The 16,784-nt window shown below is 36.9% G+C and overlaps 1 protein-coding gene across 3 annotated transcripts in view; it reads right to left on the bottom strand.

The window, feature by feature from the left end:
- Positions 1–287: 287 nt before the first annotated feature.
- The window catches only part of LOC114295030 (serine/threonine-protein kinase STY13), a 35,286-nt gene continuing 18,789 nt past the window's right edge, over positions 288–16,784 (bottom strand). For all 3 annotated transcript variants that reach the window (XM_028239206.2, XM_028239214.2, XM_028239219.2), the window contains one exon: positions 288–981. In XM_028239206.2, the coding sequence (XP_028095007.1) occupies positions 642–981 (340 nt within the window). In that variant the 3' untranslated portion in view covers positions 288–641. The remainder of the gene's footprint in view (positions 982–16,784) is intronic.

Below are 16,784 nucleotides of genomic sequence, written 5' to 3'. Positions count from 1 at the left end.
AAGTATAAAAAGAATCGCCGGAACACCGCCAAAAATCTCCTAAAGGGAAGCTCTCGCTACTCTCTGGGTCTATATCTCTATTATGTCTACAATTGGTGTGCAAAGAGTGTTTTTTGTTTTCATGTAAATTCTTTGAATTGATATAATACACACTATTATGTCCTTCATAGTCCTTTTATTTTAAGATATTATTATAATATAAATTTAATATTTTAATAGTGTCTATTGAGACAATTTATGAAATAGAATTTCCCAGATGGTAAACACAAGAATAAACAGAAGAAGAATAACAACTAAACAGGGCAGATTTTAACATAGCATCAAAAGGCATGTATAAAATACACATCAACTCTGCTCTATTACTAGTTCAGCTCCATTAATCCATAAAATTTATATATATAATAAATTTAAAAAAAAATTGGAAGCAAAACAAGCAGGTTCTTATCATAACTTCCCCCTTCTCTTTCAGAAGAACAGAAATTAACCCTGATAGATACAGAGGCTGACAAAATCACCTTTTTCATTCCTTTTTTCCAGTTTTTTTTTTTTTTTTTTTTTTTTTGGGGGGGGGGGGGGGGGGGAGGGCGCTGTCATTACATTACCACTTCTGCAGATTCCCCCGCAGTTTCAGCTTCAGCATATCAATCCATAGTCATAGGTTGGGTCATGCAGCACCTGAAACGGGCCTTGCGGACAGTGGTTATTATTTCCATCTCAGCATTCTCGAGCATCATGACAACCTGGGGAAAGGGAGGCCTGACATCAGGATTAGCATCCCAGCATCGGGTCATGATCTCACTGAGAACAGGCAAGCAATCGTTGGGGATGTTTGGACGAACACCCTTGTTCACCACTGCAAATGCCGCCTGCACAGCTGTCATGTTTTGGAAGGGAAGCATCCCCGTGATGAGTTCCCACAGAACTATGCCAAAGCTATAAACATCTACTTTCTGTGTGTAGGGCCTGTGCTGGATCATCTCCCTGCAATATTTCAGTTTAAAGGAATGCAATTTCAATCAAACGTAACCAACGACCAAAGAGAGAAAAAATTGCTGAAAACGAACAAAGTAGGGATGATCATAAAAAATAAAAAAAAAACACAATGAAGCAGTAGTTCCCCCCTCTCCCAGAAAATGAACTAGCTTTCTAAACACAATAAATCCTCCCTTCGAAGATCGCCTATTGCCTTCTATCCATGCACAAAATATCAAACAAAGAGGAGCACCATTACAAGCCTTCCTTTTCTGCGTAGTGCAAAACATCCTCCTCTCCAACTATTGGACAGATCCTACTGCCCTAGAGAAACCCAATAAACCCCAAAAAGAAATATAACCAGAGAGCTCAAATGTTCCCACCTACAAGGCAATAAGCGAAGAGATGATCCACTGGCACTGACTATACCTCTTCCTTCGCTTTCCACATACCAATCCAGGTGAACTGCCACTTCCTCACACATGCTTCCCTTTCCATGAGCCTTTCATTTCTTAAACTACCAGAACTACATATATGGTCTATACCTACAAGGCTTCTGTATTCTGCATTAAAGGCTCTCTCAATATGCAACAGTTCGTTACCACTTCTGTCTAAAAGTAAGTGACTGCTCCAATGGCATCTATCTCTGCAACTAGTAGTAGTAGAGGCTTCCACAGCAACCATCAATGAATTAAAACATATCAACATTGTTACTGCCTCCAGAATAACAGCCTGAAATTCATTGCTTGCTCCACTACCACTATGTAAGGACATCAAGAACACCTTGACTGCGTATTGTATCCAGCCACCCAAGTAGTACTGCTGCAACTCTAGCAGAGGTACTGCTACCACATCCACAACCACTGCAACACTACAATACCATCTGTTCAATAGCCACATCCACCTTCACTTCCACATAGATGATTATCCATCACTACCCATGCCATCAATGGCACCACCTCCATGTCATGTGCAATGAGGAGAGCTTGTAGACTAACATGCATGAATACAGACACATGAGACAGACATGCAGACATGACATGGTCATTCTCCCAAAAAAATAAATAAATAAAAATAAAATAGATACACGCACAAAATCCATAGTTCTATATACTTTTGTTATATGTCAATATGTCGTGTATATATATATAGATCAATATTTCATTCAAAGATGATACAAAATGCAACATAACAAAATAAGAATAAAGATTAAGGAATAATAGGTATAAATGTATATCATTTTTCTTTTAGTATTGGATCTCAAGTTATTTTGTTCAAACTTGTAATTTGTTTTGTACATGTCTAAGCAGTAGACGTGTGTCCCCAAACGTCCATAACGTTCGTGAATCTAAAAAATAATAAGACAGGTCGGGATGAGTGTCCAATGAGTGTTAGAGTCTGACACATGTTTGACACCAGACAAGCCAATTTAGAAGTATTTTTCCTTCTTAACTTACAGAGATTTTAAAACCATATCAAAAGTTTCATGAAGATGTAACTTCAGTAAACCTCAAGAAAGATTTCTAACATTTAGTCATGACAGCACCAACAGTTGCATTCACTAGTTCCTTACAAAACAGTGGCTCATCCATTTGACCATATAGTTTTAATAAAATTAATGCATCAATCATTAAATCATGCATCCTTTTGTCAAACCAAGCCAAGCCAAGCCAAGCCTTAAGTCCCATCAAATAGGGTCGGTTACATGACTCCTTCTTCTCCACGCGGCTCTATCAAAAGCCATTTCATTAGTCAAATTAAGTAGATCCATATCTCTATTTACAACGCTAGACAACGTTAATTTAGGCCTACCCAGTCCCCTAACACTTTCATCTACCATCGTTGCGTTGCATTGCATCTCTTCACTATTGCCTTTGTTGAATATGACCAAACCATCTCAATCGATTCTCTCTCAACTTATCTTCTATCGGTGCTACTCCTACCCATTCCCGAATACACTCATTCTTAATTCTGTCTTGTCTAGTCTTGCTACACATCTACCTTAGCAGCATCCTCATCTCAGCAACACTCATCTTATCTACATGTTTCTTGGTTGCCCAACACTTCGTCCCTTACAACATTGCTGGTCTAATAGCCGTTCTATAGAACTTTCCTTTTAATCTAGTGGGTATTCGTTTATCGCACAGTACCCTAGACGCACTTCTCCACTTAAGTCATCCCGCCTTTATCCTATGAGCCACATCTGCATCAATCTCCCCCATCGTCGTGATAATCGACCCTAAATAATGAAAATGTTCACTCTTAGGCAGTTCTTGGTTCTCAATCTTTACTTCTCCTCTGCTTTCATTGTTATTGTTACTAAATTTACATTCCATGTACCATCTTAGTTCTGCTTATCCGAAATCCTTTAGATTCAAGTGCTTTTCTCTAAATCTCCAACGTTGTGTTAATTCCTTCTCTAGTTTTATCCACTAACACGATATCATTTGCAAAAAGGCATACACTATGGCACGTCATCTTGAATATTTATCGTCAACGCATCCATAACTAAAGCAAAAAGATAAAGACTTAAGGTAGATCCTTGGTGTAACCCTACAGTGATAGGCAATTTATTTGTCTCTCCAGCAGGCGATCTATTAGTGGTCACCACTCCTTCACACATGTCCTTAATAACATGAATGCATCATTTTGTCAGTATGAATTATTTTTTACTAAACGTTTATTGCACCAACCTAAACAAAGTGACACAAAGAAAGATTCCGAAAACAAAAAATTAGCGAGAAGTTTCTATAGACACTAATTGTCTAACAATAGTAGCACGAACAAGAACGCTCAATAAGTAGATCTTACCATGCTTGAAGCTAAGATACACATGCATATTGACAATGATATGGAAATGTCATAATGTATCAGCAAAGCGTGACATGCCAAGTTACGGGAAAAGAAAAAAATATCTACCATACTAACCTCTAGTTTGGATTGGAAGACGATCTAGAAAAAGATCAAATAGGTACAATTTGAATATATGATCCCTTAATCTAGTGTTATATTTATGGTTCTACTATTGCTTCCATAAAAAATTACAATAAATGTAAATGACAATCAAAGAAGTGCTCATTGTGCCATTATGTGCTTGCATCCTTGAATTATGATTTTATTTTGATCATCTATTCCTAATGCTCTTACAACCTCACAATTGACATTCCAAAAAGGTAAATTGGAGGATGAGAGTTCATCCTAAAATCACAACTCCTCTTTGAACTGTTGCCTTGGAAACCAATATAGAGAAGCTTCATACCTAACCCATAATGAGGGAGTTGGTGATCTCCCACTAGTCATAACTCGAGTCCGTGGTGGTGGGTGCCTGTATCCTGCCATCAACATACCCCATCTTCCCTCTGCTCTTCAAAAAGATAGTCAAACTCTGCAACCACGCTAGATAGTTCTAACCATTAAATAGAGTGGTGGTGATTTGAGACCAGGGTTGAGGTTATCAGTCATAGTAGGAGGTATAATGGAACTCTCACTCTTAGGTGTTTGAGAAGTAGTGGACACACTAGTAAAATCTACCATGGATATTCTACTAAGGAACCCTAAAACTAAATGTCAATCACAAACCCGGAAGATAAAGGAGGAATAGGAAGCACTATGACCACGAAAAAATAGTGGGAAAAAAAAATTAAGCACTCATTTATTCTATATATATATATAAAGAAGAGAACGTAAATGGGACAGGTGAATGAACCTGATTAAAACATGTAATCAAGCGAAGAAGAAAGGTAAGAACAGGAGCAGTTGGAGTCGTCTAAGGCTGGCAAAGGACCCTGGGGCAGTCGGCCAGGCTGATTAGTCAGCATGACTCAACAACAACGCTACAAGGCCCTATTGGCGACCCATGATGTTGCAACTAGGCTGGGCAGCCTGCATCAGGGATCAATGGAGCTAGGGCAGCACCCGACAGCCTTTAGCAGAATGTAACGGGGCCAAGAAGCCCTGAGGCAAGAGCCGACTGGGCTAGGTAGAGGTGGAACACCTATCAAAATGGGAAGCTTGGTGGTGGCTGTGTGGGGGCTGTCGGTGTATTGGGTTTGGCGGTGGTTAGGTTTGTGGTGGCTCTGATACCATGAAGGTTTAAAGAAGAGAAAAGGATAGGGAATGAGTGAGACCTCATACCCTTTTATATTGATAATAATAACTAATTACAGATATGCCATAAGACATAAATTATGAGCCAGGTCATTACATCAATCAAGGGAAAAATAAAAAAATAAAAATATATATGAATATAATTTCCTATTCTAACATTTCCTATTCTAACAGTTCAGATAATAAATATAAATGTGTGGTGTTAGGGTGTAATTTAATCTAAACATATGGTTAGATAATTCACATTCACGACTAAAAGAGAAAAAAATTAAATTTGACACAAAAGGCATGAGAATCATCAGTTGACATGAAAGAAAACACACACACACACACACAAAAGTGCACCTTTGACCATGACACAATACAAAAGCCTAATTCTTGCCTAGCATTTAAAGTATCAAGGCATTTTAGGCTTGAAAGTTGCATCAACTTAAGGTGATCCAGGTAGCCTCAAAAATGTTTTTAAAGACAATAATGAAGCATGTAAATAAATTATAAAATTTTTAATGTTTGCTCTCAAAATGAGCCAGTTTGCAAGGTAAGTGATCCTTCATTAATGGAAATCCTGGCATTGTCGTGAGATCTTAGAAAAGCAAAATGATGATGGCATTTGGGAAGTTGAGATGCTACTGAGGTAATTACAGTGTAACTGTCTAAGGCCCTTGGAAACAATATATACAAACTTGAAGGGGCACGACATTTTGTCCTGTAAAGCATCGTTGGCCTTGGAACTCGTAGTTTTTCCAATAATAGGCCTCTAAGATACTAAGCTCCTTGGTAGGATTCATTAGTGAAACACATGTTCTTCCAACAGTATAACGATTATGGTGCTTGTTTTGTCTTTTGAAGTTTACTGACCATTTATGATCCTTTCTATAGTTCCCTTTTGGGAGATCTCTCTCTTAATGTTTTGTTTTCCTTTCAAGAAATCCAATTTAAGAAAATGGACAATTGCCAGCTAAGATAGTAATTTTGGTGCTTTTTGCCCCAAGTGTTCTTTATGTGGAAATACAGAACAAATTATTGATCTTTCCTACTCATAACATAGACATTAGTGACATTCTAAAAGTCTATTTCTAAGAATTTTACAAAAACTTAGTTGACACATTAAATTTCTAAGAATTTTTAAATGATCTCTCACCTAAAATATAAATGAAGAAAATTCATGATAAGAATGGAATGATTGCAAAAATGGCTATCATGAATTTACAAAAAATGGCCAGCAAAAATGGCTATCATGAATCTGCAATCATTCCATTCTAATCATGAATTTTCTTCATTTATATTTTGGGTGAGAGATCATTTAAAAATTCTTAGAAATTCCATGTGTTAACTTAGTTTTTGTAAAAATTTTAGAAATAGACTTCTAGAATATCACTAATGTCTATGTTATGAATAGGAAAGATTGATAATTGGTTCTGTATTTCCACATAAAGAAGAACCCTTGTCGCAAAAAGCTTCAAAAGCACCAAAATTACTATCTTAGCTGGCGATCGTCAATTTTCTTAAATTGGATTTATTCAAAGGAAAACATATAAATGAAGAAAAATTCTTGATAGGAATGGAATGACTACAAAAATGTCTATTATTTTCAACAAAATTTACTAGTTAAAAAAAGGCAATACTAATAACGATTTTGAGAAAAGAACCATTGATTAAAAATTTTTTAACTCGCCAAATCTAAATTGTAGTTTAGTTACAACCCAACAAATCCCTAGGGTCAAATATTATACTAAATGTGGTTTTATGATGTGAAAAAAAATAAACATAAAATAAAATAAAAATAAGGGTATCCGACCCAAAGCATAGCCTTAATATAGGCCATTTTCAAAACTACTCTAATATAATATTAAGGAGGGCCAAACTTAGTAGACAAGCCCTAACCAAATCAAAACCCAAAAGAGTATTTTGTCCAGCAGCTTCCACCATAAATTAGAATAAGCCTATGGCTGAACTGGCTAAGGAAGATCGCACTCATTAACCCTCTTACCCTGGATTCCATCTAAAACAGCTAATAGCGTAATACAATATACACCCATCAAAATCTAAGAGCAAAGAAAGTTTGACAAACTAAGAGTAAAGAAAGCCCATTCAAAAAATACTATAGTGCTCGAAGGTGTTATGTTGTGCAAATCTCTCTTCACTACATTTTGTCACTTTCAAGCCCCCTCTGTAAATCTCACTCTTGTTTTTCATTAAGGGGTCGTTTTGGGAAGTTCAAAAATTTAGCAAACCAGAAGCAAAGCAAGCTAAGCATAAATGTCCAAGATGTGATGCCTCTTCTTCACTTAATTAGCAATATCTAAAATGTTATGCCTTGTCTTTGCTTTAGACAGACCAACTTTGAGTTAGATTGCATAAACATCATTAGCTATGCATAGACTCTAAAAACTGGGAAATTTTCTAAACAACCATCCAAGGTGTTTTCTCATATCATTAGCTTAATTGAAGCTTAACTAAAAGGGCATTTTAAAGCAAGAAGAAATCAATACATTATACATTCATGTTATTTATTGTGCATTAAATTTGGTAAATTAGGTAATCATTCATGCTTCCTAGCAACTACACAACCAAAATAAAAGATCCTTCTCTTCTTTTTTTAACTAATTCAATATGTATAACTTGTCATTTACACATTCCTGATTTCCTCTTATTCAAGCGTTTTGACCATAGAGGTTCAATAGAATAGTAATTATGGACCATGCTACAATCACATTTATTTGGTATATTTGGAGTTACATGAGGTGTGCAACACATGGAAAAATCGTTGCCATTGATAAGTTGATTAGAAAGAGGTAAGTAAGAACATGTTAGTTGGTGTTGCATGTTCAAGCATGATGAGGAACATGTGAGTCATATTCTTATCCATCGCTAGGTGGCATGGGAGTGGGTCCTAGATTCTTTTCTTGTTTGGAGTGGTTTGTACGTTTCTTAGAAATGTAATGGGAACTTCTTCGCTCCTAGAGAGGTGCTCATGTGAGGAGAAAGAGGGATTGGTGTTTGGCCTCTTTGGCGATCATGTGACTAGTTTGGGGAGAAAATAACACAAGAACTTTTGTTGGTAAACAAAGCCAATTTTGGGGTTGAACAACAATTTTTTTGGGTCTATTTTGTTTAGTTCGGTTTTGGGAACAATTAATCCATCCTTAAACCACTGTTTGGAATTTGTAGAGACCTTTGAATAGATTTTTGTCGTATAGTTTTCTTCCTTCTTTTTTTTCATTTGTGTACGGATTGCACTCTAATTTGAATTTATTATACTTATGGAAAATATTAAAAAAAAAATTAACAAAAAAGAACATTTTAGGAGAAATATCAAAATTTTATTTTACATCTAGGTCACTATTGAGCACATTTGGAACATGTCTCTCTCAATCTTATCACGAGAGTTAGAGGACCACAGGCAATCAATGAACTCATCTCCTTTGAGATCATATTTCCTTCTTCAAACAATCAAGTCAACTTTTTATGGTTACTATCCTCGAAAATTGGATTAATCCAAAAGAGATTAATGAGGAGCCATGAAGGATAAATGCTACAATAATGGTTTGAGGACAACTAGTAGTTAAAATACTCAAATCGATTGTAATCATCTCCTTAGTGTCATTTTTCTTCTTCAAACAACAAAATCAAGTGAACCTTTGCTAATTGTTCCTCCGAAAATCCCAATTAATTTTATAACTTAATTGAATAAATTAGCAATCTGGGCAGGGAGGGGGAGAGGCAGAGGCAGAGGCAGAGGGTGAGGGTGAGGGAAAATAGAAGAGTTAAAGGTTGGGAGTGCCTACAGGAAAGTTAATGTATTTCATAAATAAATATATTACATGTTTTTCTTAGTTACAATAAATACTTTAAATGTCTACAATACACTAGCATTCAAACTATTAAATATAAGCACGGTAAATTGTCATTGTATTGTGTACCATTTGTTCTTGTCCCTACTTTATTAAATACAACCATGGTAAATTGGCATTGTATTGTCTAGCATATGTTTCTGTCCCTATTTTGATTTGTTCTTCATTTTGTGCCGTTATTTCATTATGATGTGGATTGATATGTTCATCCTTTTATACTGTACATATTATAAATCTATGTTGTACACATTTTCTTTTGTTTCTTTGGGATTCATATGTTTGAGCAAACTAACCCCAAGTTGAAGCTGTGATATTATCTCAATGGGAATGTGGTTTCTGAATAGATTCTCGCTCTGAACTACAAAATTACAATTCTAGAGCGAAAATGTCACTCTTGCTACGCGATTCTGGCAACTAATATTTAGAAGAGATTGATGAGGAATCACGGAGGACAACGGCAACAATTGAGTCAATGCCATCCACACTTCACAAAGATGTCTTGTGGGTGCCTCACCCAAGCTTATCATGGGGGTTCAACCACCATTAGCAACCCCTGCCCCAATGTCCTCTCATTGAGCTAATATTGTCCTTTTTATGAAAAACCAAGTCAAATTAAAGTTTGATGTTTATTTTCTTCAGAATCTTGGTTAATCTAGAAGAGGTTTATAAAGAAGCATGAAGGAGAAATACTAAATTGAGTAGATGCCATCCACAATTTCCACTCAAGTCTACTCTTTATCGCGAGGTGTTTCCCCCAATCTTGTCATAAGATTCCAAGACCACTAGCAATCCAAAGATGCATTATCTACTATTGAGGTAGTAATTTCCTTTCCTATACATGCTATGAAGCAACATGGAATCACGAAGTTAGCATCATCTTTGCTCTCTAAAAAAAAAATTAAAAAAAAAAAAAGAAACTTAACCACAAAGGCATTTGCAATAAAGTGAAAATAGGAGTTCTTGTAATGAGCATGAAAAGCAACAAATCCACAACTTCATATCATTATTGTGAAAGAAATTTATTTTTGAAGTCTGCATGATGCCCATATAAACTCATTTTGTGCAAGAGTAATCTTGTTTTGAATGCTCTAGCTGCAAGTGGGTATAGAGGTCCACGGCAACAACTGTATGCCATAAAGGAGGCAATAGATTTGTTAGAAGGGATGGATTATAACCTTGTCTTGAAAGAGCTTACAACCACAAATTTGGAGATTAGACACTAGAAAGCACAGACTTAAAAAATGTAGGTATTCAATGATGGCATGGCTGTCAAGTAATCAACATCGGAATTCCTTCCATAAAGAGTAGTCTTCTTTACGTTTCTTGATGCTAGTGTCAATACATCACTGAATAATACCACCATAAATTTGGAAATAAAATCGTGGTGATAACCATAAAATTTAGATAGTGCTGAACATAGATCATTCCTTACATTCATCCAAAAACATGAATTTAAGATTAACATCATTCTGAGTAAATCATTTGAAACTAAATAATTCCACTACGCGTGGTGTTCAAGTCCAGTAAATATTAAAAACGTAATCCAAGGAAGAGAGAATTTCTAAAAGCTCCTAGGTTAGCCAAGGCTTGTAAAATTGTTCATCACCTCCAAAATCTTTTCCTGCTTTGCCCGCTTCTTTGGTACCTGGCTTAATACGCCACGAGCTCGAAGCCCAATAGGAAAACACGCCCACTAGACAATAGCCAAGAGCTATTCGAACTCCCTCTTAGTCACATTCAAAATGTGCCACACCGCACTACAACCCTTATCCCAAAACCAAAATCCGTTAAGAAGCCAGAATATGCCTCGTGCCATCTTAGGGTTTCGCGACACAACTTGTGTAAGAATTTCAAGCGAGGGTCACCTTGATAACCAATATTAACAATGTTACCATTTACAAACTCCAATTTCATGGCTGTCCCGTCAAGATCCAAACCACCCAGTTCAGCCCCACATCCAATTTACTTAATCCAGTTCATTATCATGATATACATGAATGAGTCCAAGTGGAAAGACAACAACACCACACATTTACATAAGCATAAAAAAACATGCACGATAACCAGAATAGAGTCAAGCATTTAACTTAAGAAGATAACAATTTCAAATGCCTTCTAAAAAATTTTAGAACAGTAAGTTTTCAAAGAAAAATAGGAAAATACTATCAAACGGGGTTGAAACCTTGCGATTCTAAATTAATTTGTTAGGTATTTAAGTTAGGAAGATTTTCCTAGAAGGGTTCAAAAGCAAAGCACTTCTGTACAGTGAGAAAATAAATTTTATATGACGAAAGGGTCAGATTCGTAAAACAATCCTTTCTCACTCAATACTTGACGGTTTCAAGTGAAATTGGCGACATTCGAAAGCTAACACATATATCCAACTTTTCCAACTAGTTTCACTTAAGAAGTTATGTAGGGAAAAAATAAATAAATAAATAAGTTGTTGCTTTAAAGACGAGGTAGCTGCTGCCTCCCAGGATGCAGTGGAGTAGAAGAATATTTTCGGGGCTCGAACATTGTCAGATCCCTTTACAAAAATTCACACATATACACAAAACTCTGCACTGTTCTGAGGAAACTTCTTTCATTTCACAGTAACCTTTCTTCTATTCTAATACTCTCCGTAACATGGATTCATACCAATAAAAAAGTAATGTAAACAGAAATAGACAAGAAAAGAGGATTGAATAGTCAAAGGGTGAGTATATTTCTTACCCCCTTTTCTCCTTTCTTCTTTCTCTCTTCTCTCTCTTTTCTCCTCTTTCTTTCTTTCATTTTTTCTTCTCTCTTCTCTCCCCATCTTCCTTTCACTCTCAGCAGAAAATTGTGAGGGGAAGGGACTAGTGCTCATTTTATAGGTTCAAGGGTAGAAGAATAAAAATAAATGAAAATCCAAAAACCCTCTTTTTGCAAGCAATCTTATTGGTCCATAAATTGGCAACCCTTTTCTCTAATCTAGCTTGAGGTTGAGCGTAAGCATTGTCTTACACAAGGTGTAAGGCATGCTTGTCTAGGCCAAGTTGACCAACTGGGAAAAGGTGTGCTGGCCATGCTCCGCACCAATTTACTAGATTCTCTCTATTAATATATATGTATGTACAGATTGTGAGAATATTAGTATATATATATATATTGGTGTCAATATTTTAGATTGTATTAGATTGTGTAAATATTTTATTCTTAAGTTTATTCTTGTTTCCTATTTAGGATTAGGCTTAGAATTGCTATATAAATTAGATGTAAACATTGTATTGCTTCACAATTGAATATACAGAGTTGTTTAGAATTCTTACATGGTATCAAAGTCGTGTGTGAAACCCTAGCTTTGCCTCTAATCATTCTAAGTCCTCTCTGATTCGAAACCCTAGAGTCGTCATCATTGTTCTCTAATCCGTGCTCTCTCTCTTGGGTAGGTGATCCATCTGTTTTCTGATGCGCAATTCGTAGTCGAGTCGTGCTTCGCAAGTCTTTATCTCCTCAGTGCTTCATCTTCTTAGTGTTCGCTGGTTTTTGTCTTCTCTAGAAACTCTGTTAGTCATGACTCGTCGAGTTGTCTCTGACTCATCCGGTTGCTTCGTCTCTCTCGTTCAACCTATTTAGGTCGTTCATTCGACCCATTTGGTTGCTTCATCTGGTTCGACTAGTTTGAAAAACCAAAGGTTTGTGATCTCTGTCTTTGCTTTTGACTCACGATAGGTCTCTCTCCACTGTTGCTATTCGCAATAGGGTTCTCTCTCCTCTGTTGATTTCGTGACTTCTCTTCTTGGTTTTATCACTAGTATTAATTGTTGACTTGGTGAAAGATCCTTATTTGTATTTTGGCCCATCAGCTTGTAATCATCTGATCACTTGACACCAAACTTTTGTTTTATTACAATGTCGGATGATAAGATTGTTAGGCCAAAAAATAGCCTATTGGCTTCGGATGAGTGTGCTTTCTGTAATCAGAAACGGCCATTAGAAGTATCATTGTCCCAAGGGACGTCTACCTACCTTGTCTTCTCAGTAGTCTCAAACCTAGTTCCGCGCCTCTTCTTATAGCATGTTTCGACCTCCTACCGCTTATACTGCATCTGCTCTAGCTATTGATCCTAACTTGGCTTCCTTGAGTACTCAGATTGCTCAACTTCAACATATATTGTCTACCTCCCAACCATCACCGTCTACCTCCACTGTTTCCTCTCTTCATTTAGTTTGCTTGAGTCTTCTTCAGGTATCTCTTTGTCTATCTAGCTTTTTGACTCTGGTGCCTCTCATTATATAACTCATCATCTCTCCTTACTTCAAAATTGTACTCCCCCTCCCTTTTCTGTTATAATTAATGCTGCTAATGGGTCAGGTATGTCTGTTATATCCATTGGGTCTGTCCTACCGTCTACGATGTTTGTCGTCACTATTCTAGCTATCCCTTATGATCCTCAGTTATCTATCAATTTACTATCTAACAGTCAGTTTAATGCCTCCAATTTTTATGTTATCTTCTCTTCTTCTATCTGTTCTGTGCAGGATCGAATGTCCAACCAACAGATTGGGACCGAACATAGAGTTGAAGACTTCTATGTAGTAGAAGCTTGCATTTGCCTATAACTACCTCTCTAACTGTTTTTTCCTCTTTCAGTTACATTCTCCGTCGAGTCCTATTTATTTGTGGCATTCTCGATTAGGGCATTTATCTACTGATCATTTATGATCTTTAGCTCAGTCAGATTTATTGGGCAAAGTTTCTCCTAGTCAACTTACCATGTGTCGGGGGTGTAAACTTGCCAAAATGATAGTTTTACCTTTTCGTAAAAGTACTTGTATTCTAATATACCGTTTTCTTTGGTTCATACTAATATATGGGACCCTTATCTTGTTCTCACCAAAAGAGGTTTTGCATACTATGTGTTGTCTGTTGATGACTGCACCGTTACATGGGTTCATCTTATGACTCATAAGTCCACTTCTATCAGATATACTATACTTTTCAGTCTATGATCACTACACAAAGTTTAGGTCTACTATTAAACTATTACGGTCTGACTTGGGTGGAGAATATTTTAAAACTAAGTTTTGTGAGTATTTGGCCAATACCATTCACTAAATTTCCTATTCTGAAACACCCGTTCAAAAGGGTAGGGCTGAGCGTAAACACCGTTATACGCTTGACACTGCTCGGTCTCCTCTCTTCTCTGCTTCGATTCCCATCCCATTTTGAGAAGAGACAGTTCTTACGGCTGCTTTTCTCCTCAATCGTATGCCTACCCCTCTTCTTTCTGGTCGTTTCCCTTATGAGGCCTTGTTTTCCCAAGTCATGAATTATTCTCTTCTTCACATCTTTGGGTCTACCTATTTTGTCCTTCTTCCCAAAAAGATAGAACCAAGCTTAGTGCCCGGTCTGTTCTTTGTGTGTTTTTGGGATATAGTCTTCCTCAAAAAGGCTATCGTTGTTATGATCTTGTCTCTCGTCACCTTTATATCTCTAGCCATGTTGCCTTTCTCAAACGCCTATCTTACTTCCAGCTTCCTCCTCTCACTGTCCCTTATTTCTAAAGTGGATTTAGTTCACATTGATAAATTTCCTTCTGGGATCCCTCTTGATGAGTTACATCTCTCTTGTCCCCTACGAGCTTGTTCTCTCTTCTCCTCATACTCCCCCTCCTACTGAGTACATCTCTTCTATCCCCCATGAGCTTGTTCCCTCTTTTCCTCCTGCTCCCCTTTCTACTCCTCCAATGTGTTTATTCTATTTGGAAGGCTCTTCCTCCACTGGTTATTTACCCATGCTGTTAATCCTCCTGCTTCTGAAGACACTAATCATGATGACAGTCAATATCCACCCATGTTGTTGATCCTCCTGCTTCTGAAGACACTGATCCTGATGACCGTTAATATCCCATTCGCCACCATAAACAGGTAGTCAAACTTGATTTTTCTAAAATATGTTTTTCTCCTTCATACTGCACCTTCTTGTCTACTATTCATTCATTTTTAGAACCCTAGTCTTACAAGGAAGCCTGTCAGGATCCTAATTGGGTTCGAGCTATGGAGGATGAGTTATCTGCTTTGCAGAAGACTACTACTTGGGTTCCTTTGCCTATTGGCAAGAATCTGGTTGGTTGCAAATGAATTTATAAAGGCAAGACTCATTATGATGGTTCTCTCAAACGTTATAAAGTTCACCTAGTTGTCAAAGGTTTCTCACAAAAGTATGGTCTTCATTATGAGGAAACCTTGGCCCTGTTGCCAACATGACTACTATTCGTACTATGATTTCTATGGTTACTGTCCGTCATTGGCCTCACAATCAAATGGATGTTAAGAATGCTTTTTTGAATGATCATCTAGTCGAGAAGGTCTACATGGGTCCTTTCCCTGGTCTTCTTCATCCTTCTGGGCAGGTGTGTCATCTTCGCCGTACTCTTTATAGTTTGAAGCAATCTCCCCATGCTTGAAATGACCGTTTTCATACTGCTGTTACTCAACTTAGGTTTCATCCTTGTGCTCAAGATTCTACTTTGTTCCTCCACCACAACTCGGTTGGTTTTGTTCGTTACTAACTTAGTCTAGATTAGTTTATTAGTTAATTTCAAAACCTAAATTTATAAAACACACAAATTCTTATAGAAAAGTCTAATGGAGGGATTTCAAAAATTAATTCCAGCTATGGGGCCTCTAGAAGAATGAAAGAATGGAATGGCTTAGTCTAGAATGGAGACTAGCCTGTGTATATATACCGATAGAGATTTACAAGATAGGATATAAAATACAAGGAAACAAAATCAAGGCCTAAACAATGGCCATAAAATAAGCACTAATTGATTCTAATTCCAACACTCCCTCTCAAGCTGGTACGAAGACATTCAGCACACCCAGCTTGACAATAGATGATTGAAGTAATGTTAGACCAACAGACTTTGTGAACATATCAACTACTTGCTCAAAAGAAGAGATAAAGGATGGACTCATAATACCAATCTGAACCTTTTCTCGAATGAAATGTATGTCAACCTCAATGTGTTTTGTCCGCTCAGGAAGTATTGAATCAATTGATAACATAATAGCTGATTTGTTGTCACAAAACAAAGGAGAGAAAGCATCCTCAAAAAATCCTAACTATGCAGAATAGAGCGAAGCCACAAAACTTCACATGTACCCTGTGCAATTGCCCGATACTCAGCTTTAGCAGAAGACCTAGAAACAACAACCTATTTCTTACTTTTCCATGATATAAGATGATCACCATAAAAAGTACAGAAACCAGACATTGACAGTCTATCAGTTCTAGATCGTACATAGTTTGCATCAGTGAAACAAGAGAGTCCTGATTGAGGATCAACTATGAAAACTAATCCTAAACCAGAAGAAGTCTTCAAATACCACAAAATATGATAAACCGCATCAAGATGCTCTATATGAGATACATGCATAAATTAACTTACAACACCAACTGTAAATGTCAAGTTGGGTCTAGTATTAGTCAAGTATATGAGACGGCCAACTAGACGCCGATACATATCTGGATTCTTTAGTAATTCGCCAGACTCTAATGTAAGCTTGAGGTTAGGATCCATAGAAGTAGAAGCTAGCTTACACCCTAGCATCCCAGTGTCTTGAAGAAGATAAAGAACATACTTCCTTTAGGACAACAAAATCCCTCGACATGAGCGAGCACCTCAATACCCAAAATATTTGAGAGGACCGTGATCCTTAATATCAAATGTTTGACTCAAATCCCTCTTTACTTGTCTTATGCCAATTGCATCATCACCTGTAAGAATGATATCAACATAAACCAAAATAATACACTGACTAGAGTTCTGCAAATAAAGCATCTGAGTGGCACTGAACAAAGCCCATTGATACAAT

The sequence above is a fragment of the Camellia sinensis genome, chromosome 13 (genome assembly GCF_055761805.1).
Source record: "Camellia sinensis isolate YWXY chromosome 13, ASM5576180v1, whole genome shotgun sequence".
NCBI lineage: Eukaryota > Viridiplantae > Streptophyta > Magnoliopsida > Ericales > Theaceae > Camellia > Camellia sinensis.
The sequence above is the reverse complement of the archived record's forward strand: the minus strand, read 5'-3'. Positions and strand labels throughout refer to the sequence as shown.